Source organism: Diabrotica virgifera, chromosome 4 (genome assembly GCF_917563875.1).
Source record: "Diabrotica virgifera virgifera chromosome 4, PGI_DIABVI_V3a".
NCBI lineage: Eukaryota > Metazoa > Arthropoda > Insecta > Coleoptera > Chrysomelidae > Diabrotica > Diabrotica virgifera.
The window spans coordinates 240,754,643-240,780,635 of NC_065446.1; the positions used below are offsets into that span (position 1 = coordinate 240,754,643).

General features: G+C 32.4%; 1 protein-coding gene across 3 annotated transcripts in view; it reads left to right on the forward strand.

Moving 5' to 3' along the window:
* LOC114327302 (tudor domain-containing protein 7-like) overlaps positions 1 to 25,803 on the forward strand; it is a 192,937-nt gene extending 167,134 nt beyond the window's left edge. For all 3 annotated transcript variants that reach the window (XM_028275884.2, XM_028275907.2, XM_028275892.2), the window contains exons 16-19: positions 801 to 883; positions 5,973 to 6,228; positions 11,856 to 12,007; positions 15,216 to 25,803. In XM_028275884.2, the coding sequence (XP_028131685.1) occupies positions 801 to 883; positions 5,973 to 6,228; positions 11,856 to 12,007; positions 15,216 to 15,436 (712 nt within the window). In that variant the 3' untranslated portion in view covers positions 15,437 to 25,803. The remainder of the gene's footprint in view (positions 1 to 800; positions 884 to 5,972; positions 6,229 to 11,855; positions 12,008 to 15,215) is intronic.
* Positions 25,804 to 25,993: the final 190 nt, after the last annotated feature.

Below are 25,993 nucleotides of genomic sequence, written 5' to 3' on the forward strand. Positions count from 1 at the left end.
AACCTTTCAAATGAGCTAGCACACGACCCCTATTCTCATTTAAAAAAATAGTCCATTAAGTCATCACGTCCAGATGGATGACGTCACTAGTACGATATATATGCCAAAAAATCATAATTACAAAATCGAATAACTTTTGTATTTTACATTTTTTTCTAATTCTGTAAATAAAGCAGTTTATAAGGGGGTCAAAATATAGCGAATAACCCTGTACATTCATTGGGGCCGACCGACCGGCTCTGTCCCGTCATACAGCTGACCGACTATAATAACTTTTATTTATATTCAATTTAGAATGTGTGTACTGATTTTCAGCCTTAGTAAATGGATTTTTAATTACCTCCGCAGGTAAGCAATTTTGACAAGCTGTCAGTACCACCTGTTCTACGTTTCGCTTGACCGACCGCAGCACCTATGTTTCTCTACACAATCACGGTAATCAACTGTGAAAAACTAGCTTTAGTAAATTCAGAGAGATTTTTTAGCGCTGCCTCTCCGTCTATAAGCTCAAACGCATAGTTTTGGTCTATAATCCAACACCAGTGACAGTGGCGGAGCTAAAAACTGCATTAGATGAAGAGTAGAAAGCGATTCTTCAGGAATCATTAAGAAACTTGAATAAGGTAGCATGGAAAGTAATACAACGCAGAGGAGGAAATACTCAGTATTAATTTTGATTTACTCAGATTTTTTATGTTAATTTACTTTTATATTCATTACATAATGACTTTCATTCATACCATATTTTCTCACATACAATATTAAGTTATCTTTCATACGATGTGTTTTTCTATTTTCAGGAAAGTGGAAAACACAACAATTAATAAAAAAGTACAATTCTCTGTTGAAAAACCAAGTGTAAAATTTTCCGTTGAAAAATCAAGTGAGTATATTATTTCTAATGTCGATAAACTGTTAGGGAATTTTTTATAATTGGTATAAAATTATCCTACGAATGGATTCCTGTTAACCAATAAAGCTATTATCATTGCTTACTTTCTAAATTGGAAAGACAATTTTTTAAATGTTAAAAAAAACTATTATACACTGCGCGTCAGAGAAAACGGGCACCCCAAAAAATAGGTCATTTTTGAAGTCTCGAATTTCCTAAACGTGTTGTCCAATTTAAGTGATTTTTTTAATATGTTGTAGCCTCATTCTTTAACAATATCGTTGTAATAATATTGTTGCTACACAAGTAAATTGTCATTTTAGACCGTGTGTACCAATCAAACTGTGTTTTTTTCTCAATGTTCACAACACCCTGTGGAATATTCTAGCCTTTATAAAATACTGAAATTAAAACCCAACTATAGCCTCAGGCATTCTTCTTGTCTTCTTGACATTCTGTTTTTTGATTCTTTATTAACATATGTCCGCAAATGCTTCGTTTCCGAGATAGGGGATGTTGAATTTTTTCTTACAAACTGTACATATGTACGCCAATGGTGAATATAATATTCTAAATTGTATGTCAAAAAATGCGCAATAACTGACTCTTAAAACCTACTTACCAAATTTCATTTGCATATCTTAACCGGCTTTAGAGTAATAAATAAATCGTCAGTGTGTAAGAAAACATTTAACATCCCGTATCTCGGAAATTGCTTCAGATATAAGTGTATAAAGCACACGGTCATTACTTTTCCATACAGAATTACCTCTTAAAGTTTGTCGCACTTATTTAGAAACACCCTGTATTAATGAAGAACATGGCTAGTTGTTACAGTACCTAATTTTTTATTATCCAACATAAGCGACTGAATCAAAAACAGAATGTTAAGAAAACCTGAGGCTATAGTTGGGTTTTTATTTCAGTATTTTATAAATGAGCAATTCCAGGTCAAATAAACACACTTTAAATTAATTTTTTTCCTGACCTATTTAGATTTTGTTAAAATTTAGAGTACTCATAGTGGATGATTAGGTGAAGAAAAATACAAAATTTTAAATTTTTTATCTCGAGCCGTTTCCGAAATATGGTTATGTAAAGTTCTCCAAAAAAATCCAAAACACCGCGACCATACTTTATTAGAATGATTGTAGAAGCTGTTCTAATTGAGCTAGAATGCTGGGAGAGGTGTCATTTTGTAGCATTTTTAAAGCTCTTTACAGTGACATATTATACATCATGATGTTATGATATAAACAAATATTATACAGCATGATGTTATGATATTCTCAAACAAAAAAAAAATATATTTTGACGTTTTTTTTCCAAAAAATACATAATTTAAAATTTTCATAATATTCCTACAAATACGTAGTACTGTTGTTAATAACACATAAAAATTTTATCATGGGATGGTGATGTTCAACATAAAAAAAATAAATTTTACACATACAGTATGGTGCAAATGAAAGGAATAAATTCGTAATGTCGCAAGCTGGCGACTTAAAGGGAAAATCCCGAAACAGGTCGATTTTTATATTGCAATATTTTGGCATATATATCATATTGCATTATTTTGGCATATATATCATACTAGTGACGTCATCCATCTGGGCGTGATGACGTAATCGATGATATTTGAAATGAGACTAGGTGTGTGCTAGCTCATTTGAGAGGTTATTTAATTCTCTATTCAGTAATTAATAAACAATAATATTATTTGTACAGGGTGACAAAAAAAAGTTTTTTTTTAATTAAATTAATTGACAAAAAAAGAAGATGGTATGTAATTTATTTAATTTAAAATAAATTTCACTGTTGCCAGAAACAGATAAATTACATACATTCTTCTTTTTTGTCAATTAATTTAATAAAAAAACCTTTTCTTGCCACCCTGTATATTTGTTATTGTTTATATTCCTGAACGGAGAATTAAACAACCTTTCAAATGAGCTAACACACGATCTATAGTCTCATTTAAAAAAATCATTGATTACGTCATCACGCCCAGATGGATGACGTCATTAGTATGATGTCTATGCCAAAAAATTACAATTTAAAAATAAAAGTCGACCTGTTTCGGGATTTTTCCTTAAAGTCGCCAGCTTGCGATATTACGAATTTATTCCTTTCATTTGCACCATACTGTATGTGTAAAATTTATTTTTTTTGTGTTGAAGCCATCACCATCCCATGATAAAATTTTTATGTTATTAATAACGGTATTATGTATTTGTAGAAATATTATGAAAATTTTGAATTATGTACTTTTTGGAAAAAAACTTGTTTATCATAACATCATGCTGTATATATCAGTGTAAAGGAGCTTCAAAAATGCTGCAAAATGACACCTCTCCTAGCATTCTAGCTCAATTAGGACAGCTTCTACAACCATTCCAATAAAGTATCGTCGCGGTGTTTTGGATTTTTTGGAAAACTTTACATAACCATATTTCGGAAACAGCTTGAGATAAAAATTTAAAATTTTGTATTTTGGTTTTCCTTATTAGCCACTATGAGTATTCCAAATTATAACCAAATCTGAAGAGGGGTGGAAATTAGCTGTGTTGAGTTGATATGGAATGACCCAAATGCTAGAATATTCCACAGGGTGTGGTGCACTTTGAGAAAAAACACAGTTTGATTTGTACATCCAGTATACAATGACAATTTACCTGTCTAGGAACAATATTATTTAAGAATTAGGCTATAACATATTTAAAAAATCACTTAAATCTTACAACAGGTTTAGGAAATTTGAGACATCAAAAATGATCCATTTTGTGGGGTGCCCGGTTTCTCTGAGCGCAGTGTATTTATGGTTATAATTTTTTCTCTACACTCTTAAGAAGGTTTCGAGGTATTAAATTTGATACTTTTAGTTGTTTGAGCAACAATGCATCAAAGTATGCATTTAAATTTAGGAGACACTTTTTGCCTTCCTGTAACATTTTTTTTTAAATTTCAACTGGATTCAATTCTTGAGACTTATAAGTAATAAGTAAAAGGTTAAACCTTTAGTTAAGGCAATACGTGAAGTACCCTCAACAATGGGTAACCTGTAATTGTACGGTTACAGAATAGTATATTGTGCAACAAGTGCAGAAAGGTACTAATTTCTCACGAGTTTGAAAAGTTGCGGTACGAGCGCAAGCGAGTGCCGCAATTCAAACGAGTGAGAAATTACCTTTCTGCACGTGTTTCACACTATACTTTTTCTACAAGCACAGTTTTTCCTAAAAATAAAAATCACAATTTCCAAACGACGATTAATTATAATAGGTACCTATGTGATAAATTTTAAACTGTATTTAATTAATACCTACTAATCAATTTAAATTCCTTATACCTAAATAAATTACACAGAAATCAGTTAAAAAATTAATGCACTGCCTTAATTTGTATAAATTTAAACAATTATTACACATTATTGACATTATTTTTCTGCAGTCACGGATTTACACAAAACCTACTTCATTCGACGTCTCTTGCACAGGTTGCTAAATCCTTATTGGTTATTTGATAATTATAAAATGTTTAATAAGAATAAAATTGTAAAATAAAACAGTTGTAACATCCATAATTTAGTTTCTATGCTATAATTAAATATAATAATTGTCTTATAGGTTATATATTTGTCTAAAGTTTAACCACGGATGTAAACAGAATATAACGTTACTCAGAATGAGGTAGTCAACTGTGCAGAAAAGAACTTTGCGGCACAGAAACGTCACTTTGCGGCACAGAAACGTCACTTTTCTGCACACTAATGTCAAATATCTTATACTGTGAGAAAATATCAAGTTTGCTAACATAAAACCGTGCAGAAAAGTGCACTTTGAATAGTGGTTGTAGAAAAATATATTTCCATAGGAATAGCTGGTTAAGAGTAGATATACGATTTTTCAAATGTGTTTTAAAGTGTTATCTGCATAAATGGCACACAGAATATTTACTATGAGAGGTATATGGTTCAAAATGCATACAGTACCGCCGTTAATAAGTTATGTTCACGTATATAGAGTTCAACACTTATAGTTTATTCCTTGTTGTCGTCGATGATTGAATCCCATAATCCATTTGCAGAACCATAATATTTGTAAGGCACTCACTAATACGCTAAATAAATCATCGTTGGTAATACTGAGCAAATTGAATAATCTGAAGCGGTAAAAAAACTAATAGCAAAAAGACCGGTAGATGCTTACAGTAGGTTAGAAGAGAGATGATTACAGTTTGGTAACCTTTGACGATCTGCTAGCGGCGAGTGGCGAGTGCGAGTGGTCGGAGTTGAAAACCGAGAAACGAAAATGCAAGTGTCAACAATAACCTGATATTTCCAGACAAGGTCTACATAAATACTACTTGAGTTTTACGAAATCAGTGGTACAGTGTCGTAACTAATTATTTTAGTGAGACGTGTATAATATATTTATTGTACACCTTTAAAACGTTAACTTTTTATATTTTTATTGCCTTTATACGCGATTTTATAACAAATTCGAATAAACGTCTGTTTTGATGATGAATTTACCCCACTACTAAAAAGATGAAGTATTTTTGAACTTTTTAGAAGTTTATTTAATAGTCATTAATGTGTCATTAATAGTCACAATGTAACAGTGTTTTTTTGAATAAATTTCTTTAATCCACTTGTTTTATTATTTAGATTATACAAATTTGTTATATATTATCATTAGAATATAGTCATATTGTCTTTCAACTAATTATGGGATATATCAGATTTTTATTAACATCCAAGTGCTCTAAAATTTGTTGCAAACACACGCTAAATACAGTTGCTCGAAATGACGTAGTGTAGTTTACCTTCGAGGTCCAGAACTATAACTTCGTTTCTATTTCGAATTTCGTAAGAAAATTTTAAGATTTAAGACAGTATTTCTGTGATACTAAGCAATGTTTTTAGGGTAATGTTAAAGAATGTTGAATTAAAAAAAATCTCTTTTTTCTTATTTTAGAAGGCAAAATTTCCTATTAAGTGTTATTAAGTCTAACATCTTATTTAGTTAGGAGGAGTAGTTAAATCTGTATAATAAATTAAACAACGATTATTTTTCAGAGAACGTTCCTTCTGGTGGTCAATTGGCATGTCCACCACTACCAGAAAAAAATGCGTATTTTGAAATACATATACCTTTTGCGGTAAATCCGTATAATTTCTTTGTTCAGCCGTTAGAGTCACTTTCGAAGTTAAATAAAATGATGGAGCAGCTGCAGGAAACATATAAAGATGTGACCTACAGCCCACTTACCTTAGATAAAATCGAACCTGGTAACATCTATGCATCAAGATTTGATGACGGTAATTGGTATAGGTAAGATGATTTTCTCCTATCTTCTTAATGTCCCATGCCCTTTCAAAACGTTGGTTACTATCATAGTTGTCCTAATTTTATTCACTGCCACCCTAAATAGCATGATTGTATCAACACCATACCAATCTCGCAAGTTCTTCAACCATGAGGTTCTTATTCGTCCTGGACTGCGTTTGCTTGCTATTTGCCCCTGCATAATATTTTGTACAGTCTTTTTACTAGAAAAGCACGCTCACGTCTGTTCAACTTTCTGACGTCAGAGCACTGCCAAAACATTAGAATGTGACTTTTCAGCATGGCCATGTTTATGTTATTACTTGTCAGAGATATTTTTCTTTGGTTTTGTTTACTGTACAAATAATATCTATACAATAATTTATTCTAATTAATGATGTCAATTGGTTTTCACTAAAGTCGGGTCCATCGATATTTCGCCCGTCGGCAAATTCAAAGAGATAATATTTGTATGTTATGAAATTCGAGTAAACCGATGTCCCTTTATCTAGGCACATGCCGGTATTTTTGCAACCCGGTTACTCATCGTAAATCAATCAGTTTAGCACTTAAAAATTTATACTTGGGGATTAGTACAGTTAAAATTGTTAGACAATTATACTATTAAGCAATATAATTGAAACTTTTTTCCACTTTGAAGCACAAAAAAGCGAGTTCATTAGCGGAATGTAATTCAAAATTATTCTGCAAATTACATTTGATACAATATTTGATTAAAATATCTCATTTTTGATGGTAAAAAATATATTAAATACATATATTAATTTGTCTGGACTAAAGGTGGTAAAAGATGGTCTGGAGTTATATTTTTGTTTGAATTTGCCGACGGGCGATAGATAGATGGTGTCAACTTTACTTGCCGAAATATATTATTAACAACAATATTATCATTGTGTAGGTAAAATCAATAAAATAGAAATAGATTATTTAATATTTTAAAACTACTGCAACACGCTAAATAATGCCTACATAAGAAAACATTTTTAATGCAAAATTATATATTCTAAATTATTATCTTAATTCTCTGCAGTTAATTGTAAAAGGGGACCCCATTATTTCGTTCTTGTTAAAAGCATTTTGATTTGGCATGTTTCTGACACAATCACAATACACACCAATAATTACAATAGGTTTTAAATTAAGCTATATTTAATATGTAATTATTTATAAATACAGGGCCCCTGATTCTAATTCAAATGTCGACTCAAAACAAGTCGCAATCAATACGGCGACGTTGAAGTGCGACTGTGCAAGCCTTGTGGCTTTTAGTTGAACTAACGAAATGATGTCATAAAATAGCGACTTATCGAAATTAATAGCGACTCCAAAAAAGTGATTGATATTATAATTTCTAGTCGAAATTGTTGTGACACGGACATGAATGAATATGAATGGGCGAAAGCGAGGTTAGGTTTAGTTTAGGAGATGTGTTTTGTTTGTTTCTTGCAAGGAAAACTAAAGCAAAAGGTATTAATATGGCTGGATTTTATGGAAATTTGCTGGTTTTGGAGGAATGAGATAGAATAGTATTAAATTAGAAATATAAAATTGAGAATGTTCACAACGTGAATTATCAACTCGGTGAAAGATGTAAGGTAATAATCTGGGAAAATTAGTATAAAACAAGGTAAATTATGTACCAGCTATTTTATTGCTGGACATGCTGGAATCAAATCTTAAGATTTCATATATTAGTAATATAGCTATGCAAAGTCCGCAGAAAGTGTGCTATTTGGTTTATAAACAAATTAGCGCTCCGAAATATTTTTTTTCAATTATTGCTCTGTAACTCGGAAGATTTTAACGTTAAACCAAAAACACGCACATAAAAATTCACTGTAATTTAATTCTGTACATAGATTTTTTTTCGATTTTCCGAAATTTTCCTCGGAAAAATCGGGTTTTCCAAACAAAATCTTTAATTTTCAACTAAAATTTTAGGGAAGTAATTATTTATCAATAATTAAATAACTTGGTGACATAAATCTTTTTTGTTATGAGTGTCTTGAAGATATGAAAATTTGTATGTATATTATATATACAGTGAGCACGTAAAGGTTGGAATAAATTCATTTTCTCGAAAATTGACAATTTTGGAAAAAAATCCCAAAACAGGTCAATTTCTATTTTTAAATTACGACTTATTGGCATTTATATCATACTAGTGACGTCACCCATCTGGGCGTGATGACATCATCGATGATTTTTTTAAATAAAAATGGGGGTCGTGTGATAGCTCATTTGAAAGGTAATTCAATTCTCTATTCAGCAATATAAACATTAACATAATTATTTATGCAGGGTGCCCAAAAAAATTTTTTCTGAATTAAATTTATTGACATAAAAAGAGAAATGTGTGTAATTTATTCATTTCAAAATACATTTCACTGCTATCAGAAAACAGTAAAAAATGTTTATTTGGCAAATAAATATTGTTTTTTTGCTTAAATTCAATATTAAAGCCTCCACCCACCAGCCTCGTGACAGTTTGAACATCTAATTTAAGCGAAAAGCAATGATTATTTTTTAAATAAACATTTTTTTCAGTTTTCTGAGAGCTGTAAAATGTATTTTGAATTAAATAAATCACATACATTCTTCTTTTTATGTCAATACATTTTATCCAAAAAAAAATTTTTTGATACCCTGTATAAATAATTATGTTAATGTTTATATTACTGAATAGAGAATTGAATTACCTTTCAAATGAGCTATCACACGACCCCTATTCTCATTTAAAAAAATCATCGATGACGTCATCACGCCCACATGGGTGACGTCACTAGTATGATGTATATGCCAAAAAGTCGTAATTTAAAAATAAAAATTGACCTGTTTCGGGATTTTTTTCTAAAATTATCCATTCTCGAGAAAATGAATTTATTCCAACCTTTACGTGCTCACTGTATGTATGAATAAAAAGGTAATGGTTCAAAGATGGAAATCCGGTTGTTTATAACTCTGCCGCAAATGCCGGTCAAACTTGACCGGTTATACCTGGAACCACTTAATTCGATTTTTTTCTTCGAAGAAGCCGTGCTCTTTTCAACAGCGTTAACTTAATTTAATTTAATCTGATATTTTCTGAGGAGTTCAATTTGTTTATAAGCCAAAAAATTGTTTCTTTATAACATTACTGAGACCGCTCAAATAGTCCACTAAGTATAAAAAATCTTTCATCTCACCAATTTATTTAATTATTGATAAATAATTACTTTCCTAAAATTTTAATTGAGAATTTTAGATTTTTTTGGAAAAACTCTGTCTTTCCGAGTAAAATTTTTGTTGAAGGAAATCGAAAAAAAAATAGCTTTGTGCAGAACTAAATTGCGGTGAATTTTTATTTGAGTGTTTTTGGTTTAAAGGAAAAATCAGGAGTTACAGAGCACTAATTGAAAAAACAAAGAAGATTTAGGAGTGCTAATTTGTTTATAAATAAAATAACACACTTTCTGCGGACTTGTCATACCCCATATTACTAATACATATATGCAATCTTAAGATTCGATTTTAGCAATAAAATAGCTGGTAAATAACTTTTCCCAAAATTATATTTTTTCGATAATTTGCCCGACTATCAACAAACGTTGCGGTGGTTGCATAGCCAATAAATCAAATAAACAGGAGGACTAACCCAAATTCTGAGCAGTGTCAAAATGATAACGTTAATATCCCCAGTTGTAACTAATATCGAAATGAATAAGAATCGCTATAAATTGCGACTGTCATGGCGGCGTCGAAATTAAATAGCGACCTCGAAATGAATTAGAATCAGGCCCCTGTACAGTTTTTTAAAGCTATATATTGTGAATCGAATTATGTACGAAATGAAACCAGAATTTTTACTATAAATTGGTAGCAACCAACAATGTAAAAATGTAGCAACACTGAACTGTCATTAGTGATTGCAGTTGAATTATTTTCATATCAGAAGCCTACGATTTTAACTATTTAGAATGGGAAATATTTAGAAATTCCCATTCTAAATAGTTAAAATTGTAAAAAATGCCACAAGAAAATAGCTTCAGAAGCCTACGATTAAACATCTACGATAAAAAATTATTTCATAACATTTATATTATTAATAATAAAAAATGATTTTCCTTATTTAATATAATTCTGAAATTCTCGATGTAATCGCGATTAGGTTTTTCTTATTATAATACCATGTTGACACTTATGCAAGATCGGGCAGTTCCGTGTGAGTGTCGTATCGGTTCGAGAGAAATATCAATAATTCTAAAGTTGATTTTTATTTTCGTTAATTAACATTACAATTATTTTAACATATTATTAATATATTTCGGCAAGTAATGAAAACCGATTGATATCATTAATTATTAGAATAAATAATTATAGATATGATTTTTAAAGTAAACAAAGACAAAGAAAAATATCTTTGAGAAATAATGACATAAACATGGCCACGATGAAATGTCATATTTTTTTGACTGATGTAAGTGTGCTTTTGTAGTAAAAAGACTGCAACAACCTATATTTTGGACCTCTCATTATATATGTCAGAAGTATTCAAGCTTTCTGTTTATCTCAGTAGTCTTGCTGAGACGTTGGAGTATTATGGAGTTTCGAATCTTCTCCACAGAAGAAACTTAAAAATTCTTCTATAAGCTAGAAGTCAAACAATAAGGAATGCACGTAATTTTTCCCTTGTTGCCATATTGTAAATTTGAAAAAATATATAGGCAATAATCAGATTTTTTTGAAATGTTTATATCTAGAGGGACTTCTCTATTATACAGAAGCTGGATTACATCTTCGAGTCTTGCTCTGTCAAATGCTTTCTTCAAGTCAATCAGACATAGAAATGCTGGTCGATTATACTCTAGTGATTTCTCATTAATTTGCTTTATGACGAATATTGCATCTGTACACGATCTTCCAGTACTAAAATTCTGTTGTTCATCTGCTAAACTTATCCTCTGATTCATTAGGTCTTGTAAAATTTTAGTTGTAAGTTTTAGGGTAGTATTTAAAAAGTTGATGCCTTTGTAGTTTTCTGGCTGCTTTTTATCTCCTTTTTTGAATAGTAGAATTAGTTTGCTCGTTCTCCATTTTTCCGGCATTTTATTGTGTTTTATGATTTTGTTAATTAATGTTGTTAATTGTTCCGTCATTGCTGCTCCACAATATTTCAGTAATTCGTTTGGTATTCCATCCTTACCGGCAGCTTTTATGTTCTTCAGCTTTTCGAGTGTTTTTCGTACTTCCTGTGTACTTATATTAACATCTTCATTTGTGGTAATTTCTGGTGTTTCCGGTTCTACCATCAATTGTTCTTCCTCTGCATAGGGTTTTTTTTAGATAGTCAATCCGTGTATCCTTTTCTATTTGTTTTGGTTCTATTAGTTCCTTTACCTCCGTTCTTTGACCTCTTATAAAGCGCCATATTTCCTTTTGGAGACCATAAACAGCCTGTTCCATTTCTTTCGAAAAACGTTCCCAGTGATCATTTTTTTATTCTTCTATCGAATGTTATAAATCATCATCACACTTTTAACCTTATTATCCGCATTTCTAAAAAAACTATGAAGTGACACGGACACTATCATTAACATCTTTAACATTTCTTTTATTGGCAATTTATATTTCAGGACTACCGTAATCAAAGTGATACATGACGGATCAATCTCCGTCTTTTATTGCGATTTTGGTTACTATAGTAACTTGACTCTACAACAGTTGCTGCCACTAAACGTGGAATTCCTGAATTTACCTTACCAGGCTCTCAAAGCCAAAATGGCAGGTAAGTTTTCGATTTTGAGCTAATTTGGTATATCCTATGTAAAATATGTGCACCAGAGAGGTAGAATATGTCAGAGTTACATGTTATATCACTTATAGAAATATTTTATAATTTTGCTATAGTTTATGCTCCGTCCTTAGGAAAAACGCCGTATCTGCACAGAAATCACATTTGAGTAAAATCGGTTTTTGTTTAAATGTCTAGCCGTTGAAAACTATTTAGAATTTTTTTCTTCTTTATGTATATAATAAATATCATAGAATTCATATTTATACATAAGATTGGCAAAATATATATTATTTACTCTAAAAACTCATGTTACTGCGTTCTTTCTAAGTGTACTACATGAATTAACTTCTTCCTCCTTAGGAAGAATGCAGTACTGCGTTTGCGCTAAGGAATTTTGGAATTAATAAGTTTGCCTAAGGGGCGTTTCTTGCATTTTAAAATTAAAAACATTCCAGAAACAATTAACATTTACAATCAAGTTTATTTTTAATTATTAATTATTAGACATTGATTTAACTATGTTCTTTTGTACCACATTTTTTATTTGGAAATTCTACGACCTACGGCGACCAAAATACTTCGTACCAAAATTCGTATTTCGAACAAACTTTATAAAATTTGTGCTGTTTAAAATGCCTGATGTAACGTAATAATACAATGTCGCATCAACAACAATATACATACACATAGGAAACTCCGCTATACCTCATAGTCCATGTGGTGAGACCGCTTCCGTCTGAAAAAAATTTCTGATTCGGTTTCTTTGTGGATTCCTATTCAAAAATTTCATGGCTGAAAAACCTGAGAGAATGGTTTGGATGCAGCTCAAAACAACTATTTAGAGCTACTGCCTCAAAAATTAAAATAGCTATGATGATTGCCAACCTCCGTAGCGGAGATGGCACCTGAAGAAGAAGAATTCAAAAATGTCCCCTTTAAACAAATCTGAAGGGTGCCGGGCGGAATTTTTGGGCAGAAATTGTTTAAAAAATTTTTTTTAAACAAATACAAAAGATCATGTTTTTTTGCTCTGGAACATATTATGTTTTTAGATTTTTTGGGTCAATCTAAACAAGAAAGGTATCTTGTAATTTTTCTCAGAAATTGACAGTTTTGGAGTTTTTAAAATCAAAAAATGCGAAAATACGCATTTTCGAGGCTTAAAAACTCATATTTAAATTAGTATTTTTGAGGTTGCCAGATACTCAAATTGAAGACTGAACATTCAGCTTCAAGATTCTGAAGAGTGATCGCGTCTAACTTTAATTTGTACCGTTGTTTTTTAATTGTTAAATATGCGTGTTTATCCGATTTTTTGCCGGTGCGGCGCGCTTCATTTCAAAAATCTCCCTATTCTCCCTCAGCTTCAAGATTCTGAAGAGTGATCGCGTCTAACTTTAATTTATACCGTTGTTTTTTAATTGTTAAATATGCGTGTTTATCCGATTTTTTTGCCGGTGCGGCGCGCTTCATTTCAAAAATCTCCCTATTTTCCTTCGAAAAATATTTTTCCTAGATTCTTTAGGATATTCTTAATAAAATAAGTTTCTTAACATTTTTCTCAAAAGTTAATAGTTTTTAAGTTATAAGCGATTTAAAATCCGAAAAATGACAAAAAAACGCATTTTCGGATTTTAAATCGCTTATAGCTTTAAAACTATTAACTTTTGAGAAAAATGTCAAGAAACTTATTTTATTTAGAATGTCCCAAATAATCTAGAAAAAATATTTTTCGGAGGAAAATAGGAGATTTTTGAAAGGGAGCGCGCCGCACCGGCAAAACAATCGGATAAACACGCATATTTAACAATTAAAAAACAACGGAATAAATTAAAGTTAGACGCGATCACTCTTCAGAATCTGGAAGCTGAATATTTAGTCTTCAATTTAAGTATCTGGCAACCTCAAAAATACTAATTTGAATATGAGTTTTTAAGCCTTGAAAATGCGTATTTTCGCATTTTTCAGATTTTACATCGTCTGTAACTCGAAAACAATCAATTTTTGAGAAAATTTACAAGATACCTTTCTTGTTCAGAATGACCGACAAAACTTAGAAATATATGTTCCGGAGCAAAAAACTTGATCTTTTGTATTTGTTTAAAAAAATTGTTTAAACAATTTCTGCCCAAAAATTCCGCCCGGCACCCTTCAGATTTGTTTAAAGGGGACATTTTTGAATAGGAATCCACAAAGAAACCGAATCAGAAATTTTTCCAAATGGGAGCGGTCTCACCACATGGACTATCAGGAAACTCCACATTTAGTGGAAGTATTTGTCTCACTTAGTAGTACCGCAGTGTTTTTAGAACCACACATTATTTCTTGATTACCAACAACAACATGTGTTTAGATTTTCTGTTGATAAAGAAAAAATAGCCTTCTGCAGTATTAACTTTGTTCTATTTGACATATTTAAAAAATTATATCAAACAACCGTTCTCGTTGAAAAATGGCAACAATCTAACCTTATTAAAAATTTTACACATGCTGTAAAAATCTGTCAAATGCTTAGGCAGAACGCCGCATCTAGTGCCTGCTTAGGATAAACGCGGCAAGTGACCTTTAAATACGGCGTTTTTTCAAGTATTTTTCAGATGACGCATTTATTCTAAGTATCCATGAACATTTTTGCAGACACGCCATAAAATGCGTTCTGTTTAATGTATTTTGGCTTAACTTACGTCATTTTTAGTAAGCAAATAAGATAGATATGCACATTTGGGTTAGAAAAATGTATAAATCTAATTTTTCAGGTTTTTGCAGGTACGGCGTTTTCGCTAAGCACGGCAGTATGTTTACACGATAATTCGTGTAAACAATACTTAAGCGATTGAAAATTTTAAAATCGTTAGAAAATTTAAATTTCTTGCCAAAAATTAAAAAAAAATCGGACAGAACTTCTTGAAACTTACAACTTTTTTACTTAAAGTTTTTCGTTAGCTCTTGATGCGGCTGAGATAAAAAATAAAAACATAAAAAGCCCAATTAGGTTCTAGGTGGGTCACGTGACCACCTAGGGGGCTAAAAGTTTCAGAAAGTGAAACTATATGTTCTAAACGGTGACCTATATGGAATTCGAATCGAGTCGGGGCATTTTTCATCATCTTACCCAGCTAGGCCCTTTATATGAAATCAGTTCTAAATACATACTCTGATTATAACATTTATTGATTAAAATTATTTGCCTCTTTTTCAGGGATAAGACCGAGTCACATAAACTGGACAGTGGAAAATTGTGATAAATTTAAGGAGATTGTAGAAAGAAAAAACCTATACTCCTTGGTTATGAATATTGAAAAAGATCAGCTCTATGACTCTGATTTAGTGTTAGAACTTATGTTAATAGATACATCCGGTGAAGATGATATTAATATCGATGAGTATCTTATTAACCAAGGCATAGCAGTTAAAGCTTAATTAGCCAAAGCTCATTGATTTTTAGTCTTTACGTGCTTTAATCCAGTTTACAAATACTATGTATTCGTTTGCTAACCTTATTGTTCATTCCCGTTTTGTTCAATGTATATATAAATAACCGTCATTTAACAGAGTAAAGTAAGACTGCCCGTAATCAAAAAATGGGATACAAAATGAACAAAACTCGTGTTTGTGATGGTACAAAACTGAATAATGAATGAGAAAACGATCAAAATTTGTCCCTTTGATTCAAAATTCCCTTTTAACTGAGTTGCATTGGTACAAAAATTGGTGCAAACATTCCATATTATATAATTTAATCTAAAACTGTCAGAAGTTACTTGTTAAAGAAACGTAATATTTGTATGTACGAGGGTAATATCAAAATTTTTCTATGTTGCTGTGATATAATAACAATAAATTATTATTATCTTAAAATTAGTTTTATACAACTGTACCCAATGTGTATTAGAGGAATGATTTCCTCAAATTTTTCTCTTGGAATATCTTTAAAATATCCATTCACTATTGATATCGCCTCGTCATTGAAGCAAGGAAGTTTTTCAGTTCCAAATTTCTAAATTTTGGTTTGCTTAAGATATTTTTTAAAGTAGAAGCCACAGTTAGAATGCAGTGTTGGTCCTACTACGCGCAGCGATGCCGCTCATGTCGGCACAGTGGTAGTTTGGCGATAGACAGAAATCATCGGTCCTGGTGCGCCCTCTCGGGGCAAACCGGCAACGTGGTCGGCCGTTGTTCCGTAAGAAATGCATTGCTCTATGCTACCTGCACTGCATTATAACTGTGCCTTTTTAGTCTAGTCGCAACATAGGGGGCACTTTTAGGTCGCCGCGATTTGATGGTGGTATTATAGCTCTTTTGGGTCGCTGAATCCAATGGAAGTAGTTTGGAAGCCCAAATGTGGTGTGTTTAATTGTTATTAACAAATTTTGGTAAAATTAGATGTTTTTCAGGAATTATTAGAAGCCCTGTAAATAAATTGATAGTGTTAAGATCTTCTCTGGTGTATTTTTGGTCGCTGAATCAAATGCGACTAGTCGCGATTACTCAAAATATGTTCTTATTTTGTTAATAACAAAATAATTGTTTATTCGCCGAAAAGCTCGAAATGCGCTATCTACAGCAAGTTTGTAGTCTTTTTCATAGTATTTTTATACGCTAAATCGATTGTCGCTAGTCGTGATAACTTAAACCACGTTCCGACGTTGTTATTAATAAATTATTGTAAAAATATCGGTTTATAGTACGTTTACTCACGGTTTTTGCTCTAAATTTTAAAAAACCACTTGAAATAACATGAAATTTGGCATGCACGTAGCTAACATGTCAAACAAAGCAAGTGATATTGAGCCGTTGTGTGCTTGTACCCTAGGGGTGACTTTCGCCCCTTTTGGGGGTGAAAAAAGAAACCTTTAAAATAAGTCCGGAATTGGATAAACTGACTAATTCTAAGCAACTTTTGTTCTATACGGTTTTTTCACTATGTCAATACTTTTCGAGTTTTTGCGAGTGAATATGTTCATTTTTCAACAAAAAAACCAAATAACTCGAAAAGTATTGACTTATTGAAAATACTGTATAGAACAAAAGTTGCTTATAATTAATCAGTTTATCCACTTCCGGACTTATTTTAAAGTTTTCTTTTTTCATCCTCGAAAAGGGGTGAAAGTCACCCCCAGGGTAAAAGCAGACATAGGCACAATATCACTTGTTTTGTTTGACATGTTAGTTACGTGTATGCCAAATTTCATGTCAATCCAAGTGGTTTTTTAAAATTTCGAGCAAAAACCGTGAGTGAACGTACTATAAACCGTTATTTTAGCGTATAAAAATACTATGAAAAAGACCACTAACTTGCTGTAGAGTGCATTTCGAGCTTTTCGGCGAATAAAAAATTATTTTGTTATTAAAATACACCAAAAATACACCAGAGAAGACCTTAACACTATCAATTTTATAGGGCTTCTAATAATTCCTGAAAAACACCTAATTTTACCATAATTTGTTAATAACAATTAAACGCACCACAGTTGGACTTCCAGACCACTTCCATTGGATTCAGCGACCCAAAAAATCTATAATACCACCATCAAATCGCGGCGACCTAAAAATGCCCACGGGACACCCTATGTTGCGACGAGACTATTTAGTATAGACAGAGATACGGGTAAAAGAGATTTTTTTTCGTTTGCCAACCAGTTATTTTCAATATTTTTCGTCTAACTAGCCTATTAATAACTTTATGTAGTGTTCGTCATAAATTGTTGTTTTGGCTAGTACGGAATTAAAAAACTTTTGAAATATCAAAATATGTAGTAGACATACGCCCGGATTCCGAAAGGATGATCATCTCAAAAATTATGTAATCGACGATTAACAATAGATTAAATGCGTCAGAAACGTCAAACAAACTAGTTTTAACAACAGTCGATCACCTGACAAAGGATTAATCGTTAGTTAACAGCCGATCATGAGTGTTTTGAGTCTGCGAAAGGTCGATTAACCAGTTTCGCTTGTCAAACGGCGGTAAAAATGGACTGTTACCTAATCTGCGACTATCCTTCGATTAACGGGCTGTTAAGAGTTTTTTTTTAGTTTTTTAATTACTGTAATTAACAAATACCGGGAAAAAATTGTCAAATAACACATATATAAATGATATAAATCATATTATTCAATAAAAATAAGATTTTTTTATGGAAGAAATAATTTAAAATATTTATTTAACTTGAAGAACATGGATATCTCGGACATTTTTTATATTTGATTATATAATTTATATTTTTTTTTCTTTTAAAAATGTAAGGTAACAAGGATGCTAGACTCATGGAGCTATTTTTTGAGAGGCCAGAGCTCTAAAAAGCAGAACATGATGATTATAGCGATGTAAATAAGAGGGAAAACGTGTGAGAAATTATAGCAGCTAACTTTGAAGACAATAAAACAGCCGGTAAATAAATTAAAAATAAATATAAAAAGTAAATATATAGACCAAAAATAAAAATAAGATTATAAAATATAGATCATAAATAAACTGTTTTATATCTCCAACTTTCGTCACAATACCTAGCCTCATTTTTAAAATGCTCTCGTTCAATTCTTGCTCCAAACAAAAGTGACAGTACGTAAGAGAGAATGCACCTTTAGAATCTAAAGATACAAGTTTGGATTTAGAGGTTAATATAATTGAAATTTTGAAGGATAACAGCCAATTGTGACAGTATCGCTACCAAATCGTATGTCAGATCATCGATTACATGATCTATGATCATGCAATTTTACAATAATTGGCGTTTGAGAAACCCATCACAGGTTAACAGTTAATCAAATCTGACAGCCGATTAGATGATCGGAGATTTGAATAACGTTTCGGAAACCGGCTGATAATATTTCCAGACTGCTACTAATGCCTGAAGTCGTAAGCATGTCATGCATCTCGTGTGAGTCGGTGTGAGTAGTTTTGAGAAACATTAGTTTCATTTTTCTTATGATATGTGTATTTTGTCTTCTTTTTCGTAAATATTCATCGTATATTAATTTCTTGTGCCCCCTGTGAATTCTGTTTATTCGTGCTTTGCTGATATACTATTTTATTTGGGAAATAAGCAACAATTTAAGTTTGAAATTAAATTTATTTGACGTTTTGACTTCAACTTAGGAAATCGTTATCAAAATACAAAATATTAATAAATTAAACAAATTTTGGTTTTGATGCTTGGTAAAAAAAATTATTGTACTAATTAAATTTTATCTGACTCGTTCATATTGACAATTCAGATATTTATTATACATTTTACACAAAAAATTCACGAAGTATAGAATAGAATAGTATTCACGCGAATAGAAGTAGCGAGACAATCATTTATCAAAATAAAAAAAGTTCCTATGCGGCCGGGACATAATCTGAAATTAAAAACGAGAATGTTAAGGTGCTATGTTTTCTGTGTTCTGTTGTACGGCATGGAAGCTTCTTCTTCTACGGCACTACAGCCCGCCCAAATTGAGCCTTGGTTTCCTTTATTTTTTGCCTCCACCCTTGTTTGTCTGTGGCTGCTCTTCTCCATACACGGACTCCTAAAAGGGCTTGTGCGTCGCTGTTTACTGTGTCGTCCCAGCGCTTTCTTGGCTTTCCAACCTGTCTCTTTCCCTGCATTCTAGAATTCAGTATTCTGTTTGGTAGCCTATCCTCTCCTATTCTTATCACATGTCCGGCCCATTGCAATCGATGTATTCTAATGAAGTCTGACAGGGGTGTTTCCTTATAAAGTTGATAAAGTTCGTTGTTGTATCGACTTGTGAAGATTCCGTTTTCCCTCACAGGTCCTAGTATTCTCCTCAGTCCTTTCCTTTCGAATGTGTCGAGTTTGTTTTTGGATGTTTCTTTCAGGACCCAGGTTTCACTGCTATAGCATGTTACTGGTCGAATTAAAGTTTTATAGATTCTCATCTTTGTATTTCGGTGGACACTTTTAGACCGAAATATATGAGAGAGGGCAAAATAAGCTCCGTTTGCCTGCGTTATTCTCTTCCATATTTCTCCATCTTCTGATCCATCGGCATATATTTCTACTCCCAGGTATGCAAACTTTCCAACCGTTTCAATGTCATCTTCATTCATAATGTTTTGTGGGACTATATTTCTTCTCGTCTGAGTCATTATTTTTGTTTTTCTGTGTTAGTTAATTTCCAGACCTAGCATTTTTGTTTGTGTTTTTAACTCTGCGTATGTTTCCTGAACTCTTGTTGATGTTCTACCATAATGTTAATATCATCTGCATAAGTGTCCAGTTGAACCGTTCAGTTGGTCAGTAGGTTTCCTCGTCCAGTTTGCATTTGCCTGACCGCATACTCCAGTGCCAGGTTAAACAATGTTGGGGCCAGCCCATCTCTCTGCTTTAGTCCCTGAGAAATTTTGAAAAAGTCTGGAAAAAGGCATGGAAGCTTGGACAGTGAAAAAGTTAATATCAAAAACATTGAGGCATTCGAGATGTGGTGCTACAGGATAATGTGGAAAATACCATGGACAGAGAGAGTAACAAATCAAGATGTTTTGCTGAAGATGTCGAAGGAATGCGAAATCATAAAAACCATACAAACGAGAAAACTTTAACATCTAGGCCACACGAGAGGGGAAAAGTATTCCCTACCAAGGCTCATAATCCAAGGAAAAATCTCGGGAAAGAGAAATGTGGGACGTAGGAGGCTTCCCTGGTTGAGAAATTTAAGGGAGTGGTACGGGTGCAGTTCAATACAACAGTTGTTCAGAGCTGCAGCCAACAAAGTTAAGATTGCTGTGATGGTAGCCAACCTCCGATAGGAGAAGGTGCTGTAAGAAGACGAATAGTGGGTTGTATGCCTGTTGTTTGTTTTGTTCTGTATTGAAAAAATGCTTTCTGCTTTTCTTCACATTTTATCTTCACTTCCTCTCGAAACCGTAGTGTTTTCTTTTTGATATTTTAGTATTCGTTATTCGATTTTTTTTTTGTGTTGGTGCTGCTCTCTTGGGTGTGAAGTATTTCATGATGATTCTTATTTTACATAATACTAGGCTATGGTCGTTACCTACATCTGCTAAGTTAAGACATCTTACGTCGATTATTTTTACCTCCGATAGGAGAAGGTACTGCAAGAAGAAGAATAGTAGTTGTATGCCTGTTGTGTTTATTTTGTTCTGTATAGACAAGGAAAGAGAGAGGACGGGTAACACTCATTTAATACACGTTCAAATAGTGAAGCCAGTTTGGAGTTTGTTTGCCACCAAAAACATGGCGGTCACATCAAATATAACAATGGGTTGCCAGTGGTGGGTGTTCGTTGAGGGTTAAAATGCCATAAAAAATAAAGTAAATCCTCATTTAAAATTCGTAATAAAAACATATGTACGTATTGAAACATATGTACGTAATATGAGCAACTTCATAAAATATTTACCGTGCACAAATTTTTCATTTTAAATACATTTCATTTTTTCATTTTAAATACTCAATCCATAACAATACCCCAAAGATACGTCGCTGATCAAAATCTGGTGGCGGTTTGGCTTCACTTTTGGTTATAGGATTACTCGTCCTCTCTCTTTCTTTGTCTAAGTTCTGTATTGTAAAAATCTTTCTTCTTTTCTTCACATTTTATCTTCACTTTCTCTCTAAACTGTGGAGTTTTCTTTTTTGATATGTTAGTATTCGTTATTCGATTTTTGTTTGTGTTGGTGCTGCTCTCTTGGGTGTGAAGTATTTCATGATGATTCTTATTTTACATAATACTAGGCTATGGTCGTTACCTACATCTGCTGAGTTGATGCATCTTACGTCGATTATTTTTAATAAATGTAAATCTCTCTTGGTTACAACATGAATTTTATCATAGATCGAAAACAAAAAAATAAGATTATAAAATATATAAAATTAAAAACAAAATTTTGAATTACAATTTAATGAAAAGCGTATGTGTTCTATAGTGGAATATCGTCTCTCTGCTGACAGATCTTCAAGTGCTATCTCCGCGACAATCATTGGCGAGGTTGGCAAACATCATAGCTATTCGGACTTTAGACACGGCTGCTCTGAAAGGCTCATTTGATACACACCCGTATCATTCTCTCAAGACTTTTATTTCCATATTCATCTTTCTCAGAACCTCTTTGTTTGTAACGTGTTGTGTGCATGATATTTTCAAAATTCTTCTGCTTATTTTTTACGTCTTATCTCCGAGACGAAGGTTGGAAATCACCATTGCTATTCTAACTTTTGACACTACAGCCCGAAAGAGTTCAGTTGAGCTGCATCCAAACCATTCTCTGCGGTTTCCCAGCCAGGACATTTTTCTTCTACCTATGCTGCGCCTTCCTTGAATCTTTCCCTGCATTGTCAATTTTAGTTCATATCTGTCACCACGTGTTACATGACCCAAATATTGTAGTTTTCTTAGTTTTCTTATTTTTATGGAATCCAGTATCTCCCTGCTCTTCTCTATTCTTCTTAGTACTTTTTTATTGGTTATTCTGTCTGACCAGGAGATTCTCTGCATTCTTCGATATTTCCACATTTCAAATTTACTCGTTTTGTAAGATTTATAGTAGAGGATCCGATATAAGGTTGATTACACCGATCTTTTTAATTGATAAAATTATTGCATGTTAACAATTACGAAATACAAGGGTTGCCCGATCTAATCTTGTTCTAAGTATTATCAATTAATAATTAAAAAATTACATTTTTTTTATGAATCAAAAAAATATTCGACCCGGGCAGATATTGTTTCAGATTTTTTAGATCATTCTAAACAAAAAAGGTCTCTTGTAATTTTTCTCATAAATTCAAGATCAAACCTTTTTGTATCAGGTCTCGATAAGAATTTTAGGCATGTTTTATTCTAAAATATATATTTTTAATTGTCAATGAGAAAGGTTTCTTATTGTGAGACTGGCATTAACAACTAAAAAACAATATTTCAGAATGAAATAAGTCCAAAAGACTTAGCAAGAACTGATAGAATAAGGTTTAACTTGAATTTAGGTACTTCGTAATTTCAAAAATGATATTTTATACTTTGTTTTTGAGCCTTGAAAATCGTCATATTTCGTTCTCTTTTCAGTTTTAAATTGTTTATAACTAGAAAACGATCAACTTTAGAGAAAAATTACAAAAGACCTTTTTTGTTTAGAATGACCTAAAAAATCTGAAATAATATCTGCCCAGGTCGAAATTTTTTTTTATTTATAAAAAATGTCATTTTTTAATTAATAATTAATTATAGTTAGAACAAGATTAGATCGGGCAACCCTTGTTTTTTGTATTGTTAACATGCTAAATTACATATCCAATAATTTTTATCCATTAAACAGATCGGTGCAAATCGACCTTATATCGTATCTTGAGACTATTAGGCTGAGGTATCTACTACATAATATTTTGTTTCATATTATTGAATGCACTTGTTTTACAGAATTCTTCTATACACCCACAACTCAAATGATTCTAGTTTGTTCATTGATGCCGCATTCAAGGTCCAAGCGCTGAGATTCTATAAAACAAACTCGAAAAAACGTGACATCTAGTCAACCTAACTGTTAGCTCCAACTTCAAATCTCTGGCGCAGAACATGCAGATGCTGGTAGATGCGCTGCGCCCAATGCCAGTACCCATTTGACGCACATTGTTGTCACGTTGTTTCTTTAGTCCGTGGATTCCAAACACCCTGTAAAACCACTTGAGTTTAGATAGGGGATAAGACATTTAATAACATTTATTTTTAAGAAAAAAAAAGAAAAAAACTGCATTTAAACCAGTCCCTTAAATTCTTCAACCTTGACACTCTCCTTCTTACTATACTCCTTTTGCGTCTTATCTTTCCCTGTATTATTCTTTGTAGCTTATTTATGTGTTCTTGCTTCAATGTTCAGCTTTCAAGTCCTAAAATATTGTAGTATCGAGAACACGTAACATCTCTAGAGCTCTTACTTTCAGTTTTAATCTTAGGTCTTTGTTGCAGAGAATTGTTTTCATTTTTACAAACGCATTTCTTGCTATTTCTATCCTGACCCTTATTTCTGTTGTTTGATCATTATTGTCTGAAATCCAGGTTCCTAGGTATTTGTATTTATCGACTCTTTCTATCGGTACATTTCTCAAATGTATGCTTGTTTATATTTGTTTTCTTAGTTATTATCATGTATTTGGTCTTTTTTATATTCATTTTTAGTCCATATCATTCACAACTGTTTGTTTGGTTTAGTAGTAATTGGAGTTGTCCAGCAAAGCTTGTCATAATCACGGTGTCATCTGTATCTTATGTTGTTAATAGATCTTCCGATAATTATTATTCCTTCACTTTGAGGTAGTAATGCTTCTTCAAAAATGGCTTCACTACATACATTAAATAGTAATGGAGACATAATACGATCCCTGCCTAACACCTCTCATGATTTCAGTTTCTGGACTGGGCTCGGTCCATTATAATTTGTTCTGTTTGATTCCAGGAAAGGTTTGTTATTATTTAAGTACAAAAAATTACAAATATATATTAAAATAAACCGTAATATATCGTAATTTTTAGTATCAATGCATACTCCAACTATTTCACTAAAGGTCTCTGCCCACTACACCGTTTCGTATTATGATCGTACTAGGACTGTATAAGACAAAAATATTCTTCGCACTGCCGTCGCATGCCATGCACGGATCGTCAAGAATTGTCGGCGAGAATATTTTGCTGGTGCCGATACGCTACGAAGCTTTGTTTAACCGGTATACGCAGGCAGCGAAACGGGGAGTATACGGTTTACAACAGCGTGTTTTGATCGTAATAAACCCGTTATAAACGTGCTGCGCTTGTCTTACTGCTTTGTTAGTCAGTTCAACAAGACATGTGTACGCATATTTAACATGAAACACGAAAAATTAACTTAAATTGTTCGGAAATACAAATCTATGTGTAATTTAAAGCTTCCGGAATGTATAAATATGTAGTATCAAAAAAAATTGCTTGCCAGGAAATTGGAAAGTTGCAAATTTAGCATTAACAGATTATTTTTTAAGGGAATGTAACACATGACATCTTAACCATCGACTCAGGAAGATTTTTATCATCGGTGATATTGAATTTATTTTTAATACTGGTATAACTGAGAGAACGGGAACTATACGGATATGATACGCGGATGCTACGGTCACTATTATATCTGTTATAGATGGGAACATCAGCTGTCGATAGGTTCTAGTGGACATAGTAGACCGTGCCGTGTTTTTTTCCGTTCCTGTAACGCTTGTTTCACATTATAAGAATTTTGACCGTGCGATGGTTGAAATGTACATAGTGGCTCGAGCAATCATATGGAATCTTTCTCCCTTCACCGAACGTTTCAACCGGTGAAGGGAGAAAGATTCCATATGATTGCTAGAACCACTATGTAGATTTTAACCTTCGCACGGTCAAAATTCTTATAATGTGAAACAAGCGTTACATTCATAGCATGGTCATGGTATGAAACGATGTAATGGACAGAGAGCTTAATGCAAAAACTAGTACTACTCTGTCCTGCTGTGAGAATGCACTGCAGACTTAAATATTTTCAGTAATATCGGATTTGATCGTTTCGTTCGTAGATAGACGTCGCCAAATGAGTGAGTCCAGGTTCATGAGATTTTGTAAATAGTGTAAAAAGGTTAGCAAACGACACCTCCATCCATATTAATCGAAAAATATTTTTAAGAATCACATCTCTTCTCGTATTAAAAATATTTTATCGACGTTCCTTTCTTTAGAGTTTATTTTGTTTTAAAGAAACTGTTTTTGTTATTTATTTTTTATGTATTTGTATTAGAGTAAAGAGTATTACTTAAGTGGTATATTGTTTTATGTTTTTTTTGAGATCTGAGAAGAAACGAAAGGGCTGTTAGTATTTCCTAATTGTTGCTAAGGATGTTGCAATTGGTAGGTACAAGTTAGGATATATCTATGAGCGGAAACTAATTAAGGTTTTGTTAATTTGACAATAATATATTTCACTGTTGACTCTTCCTCTTTGTGTAGTGCCTA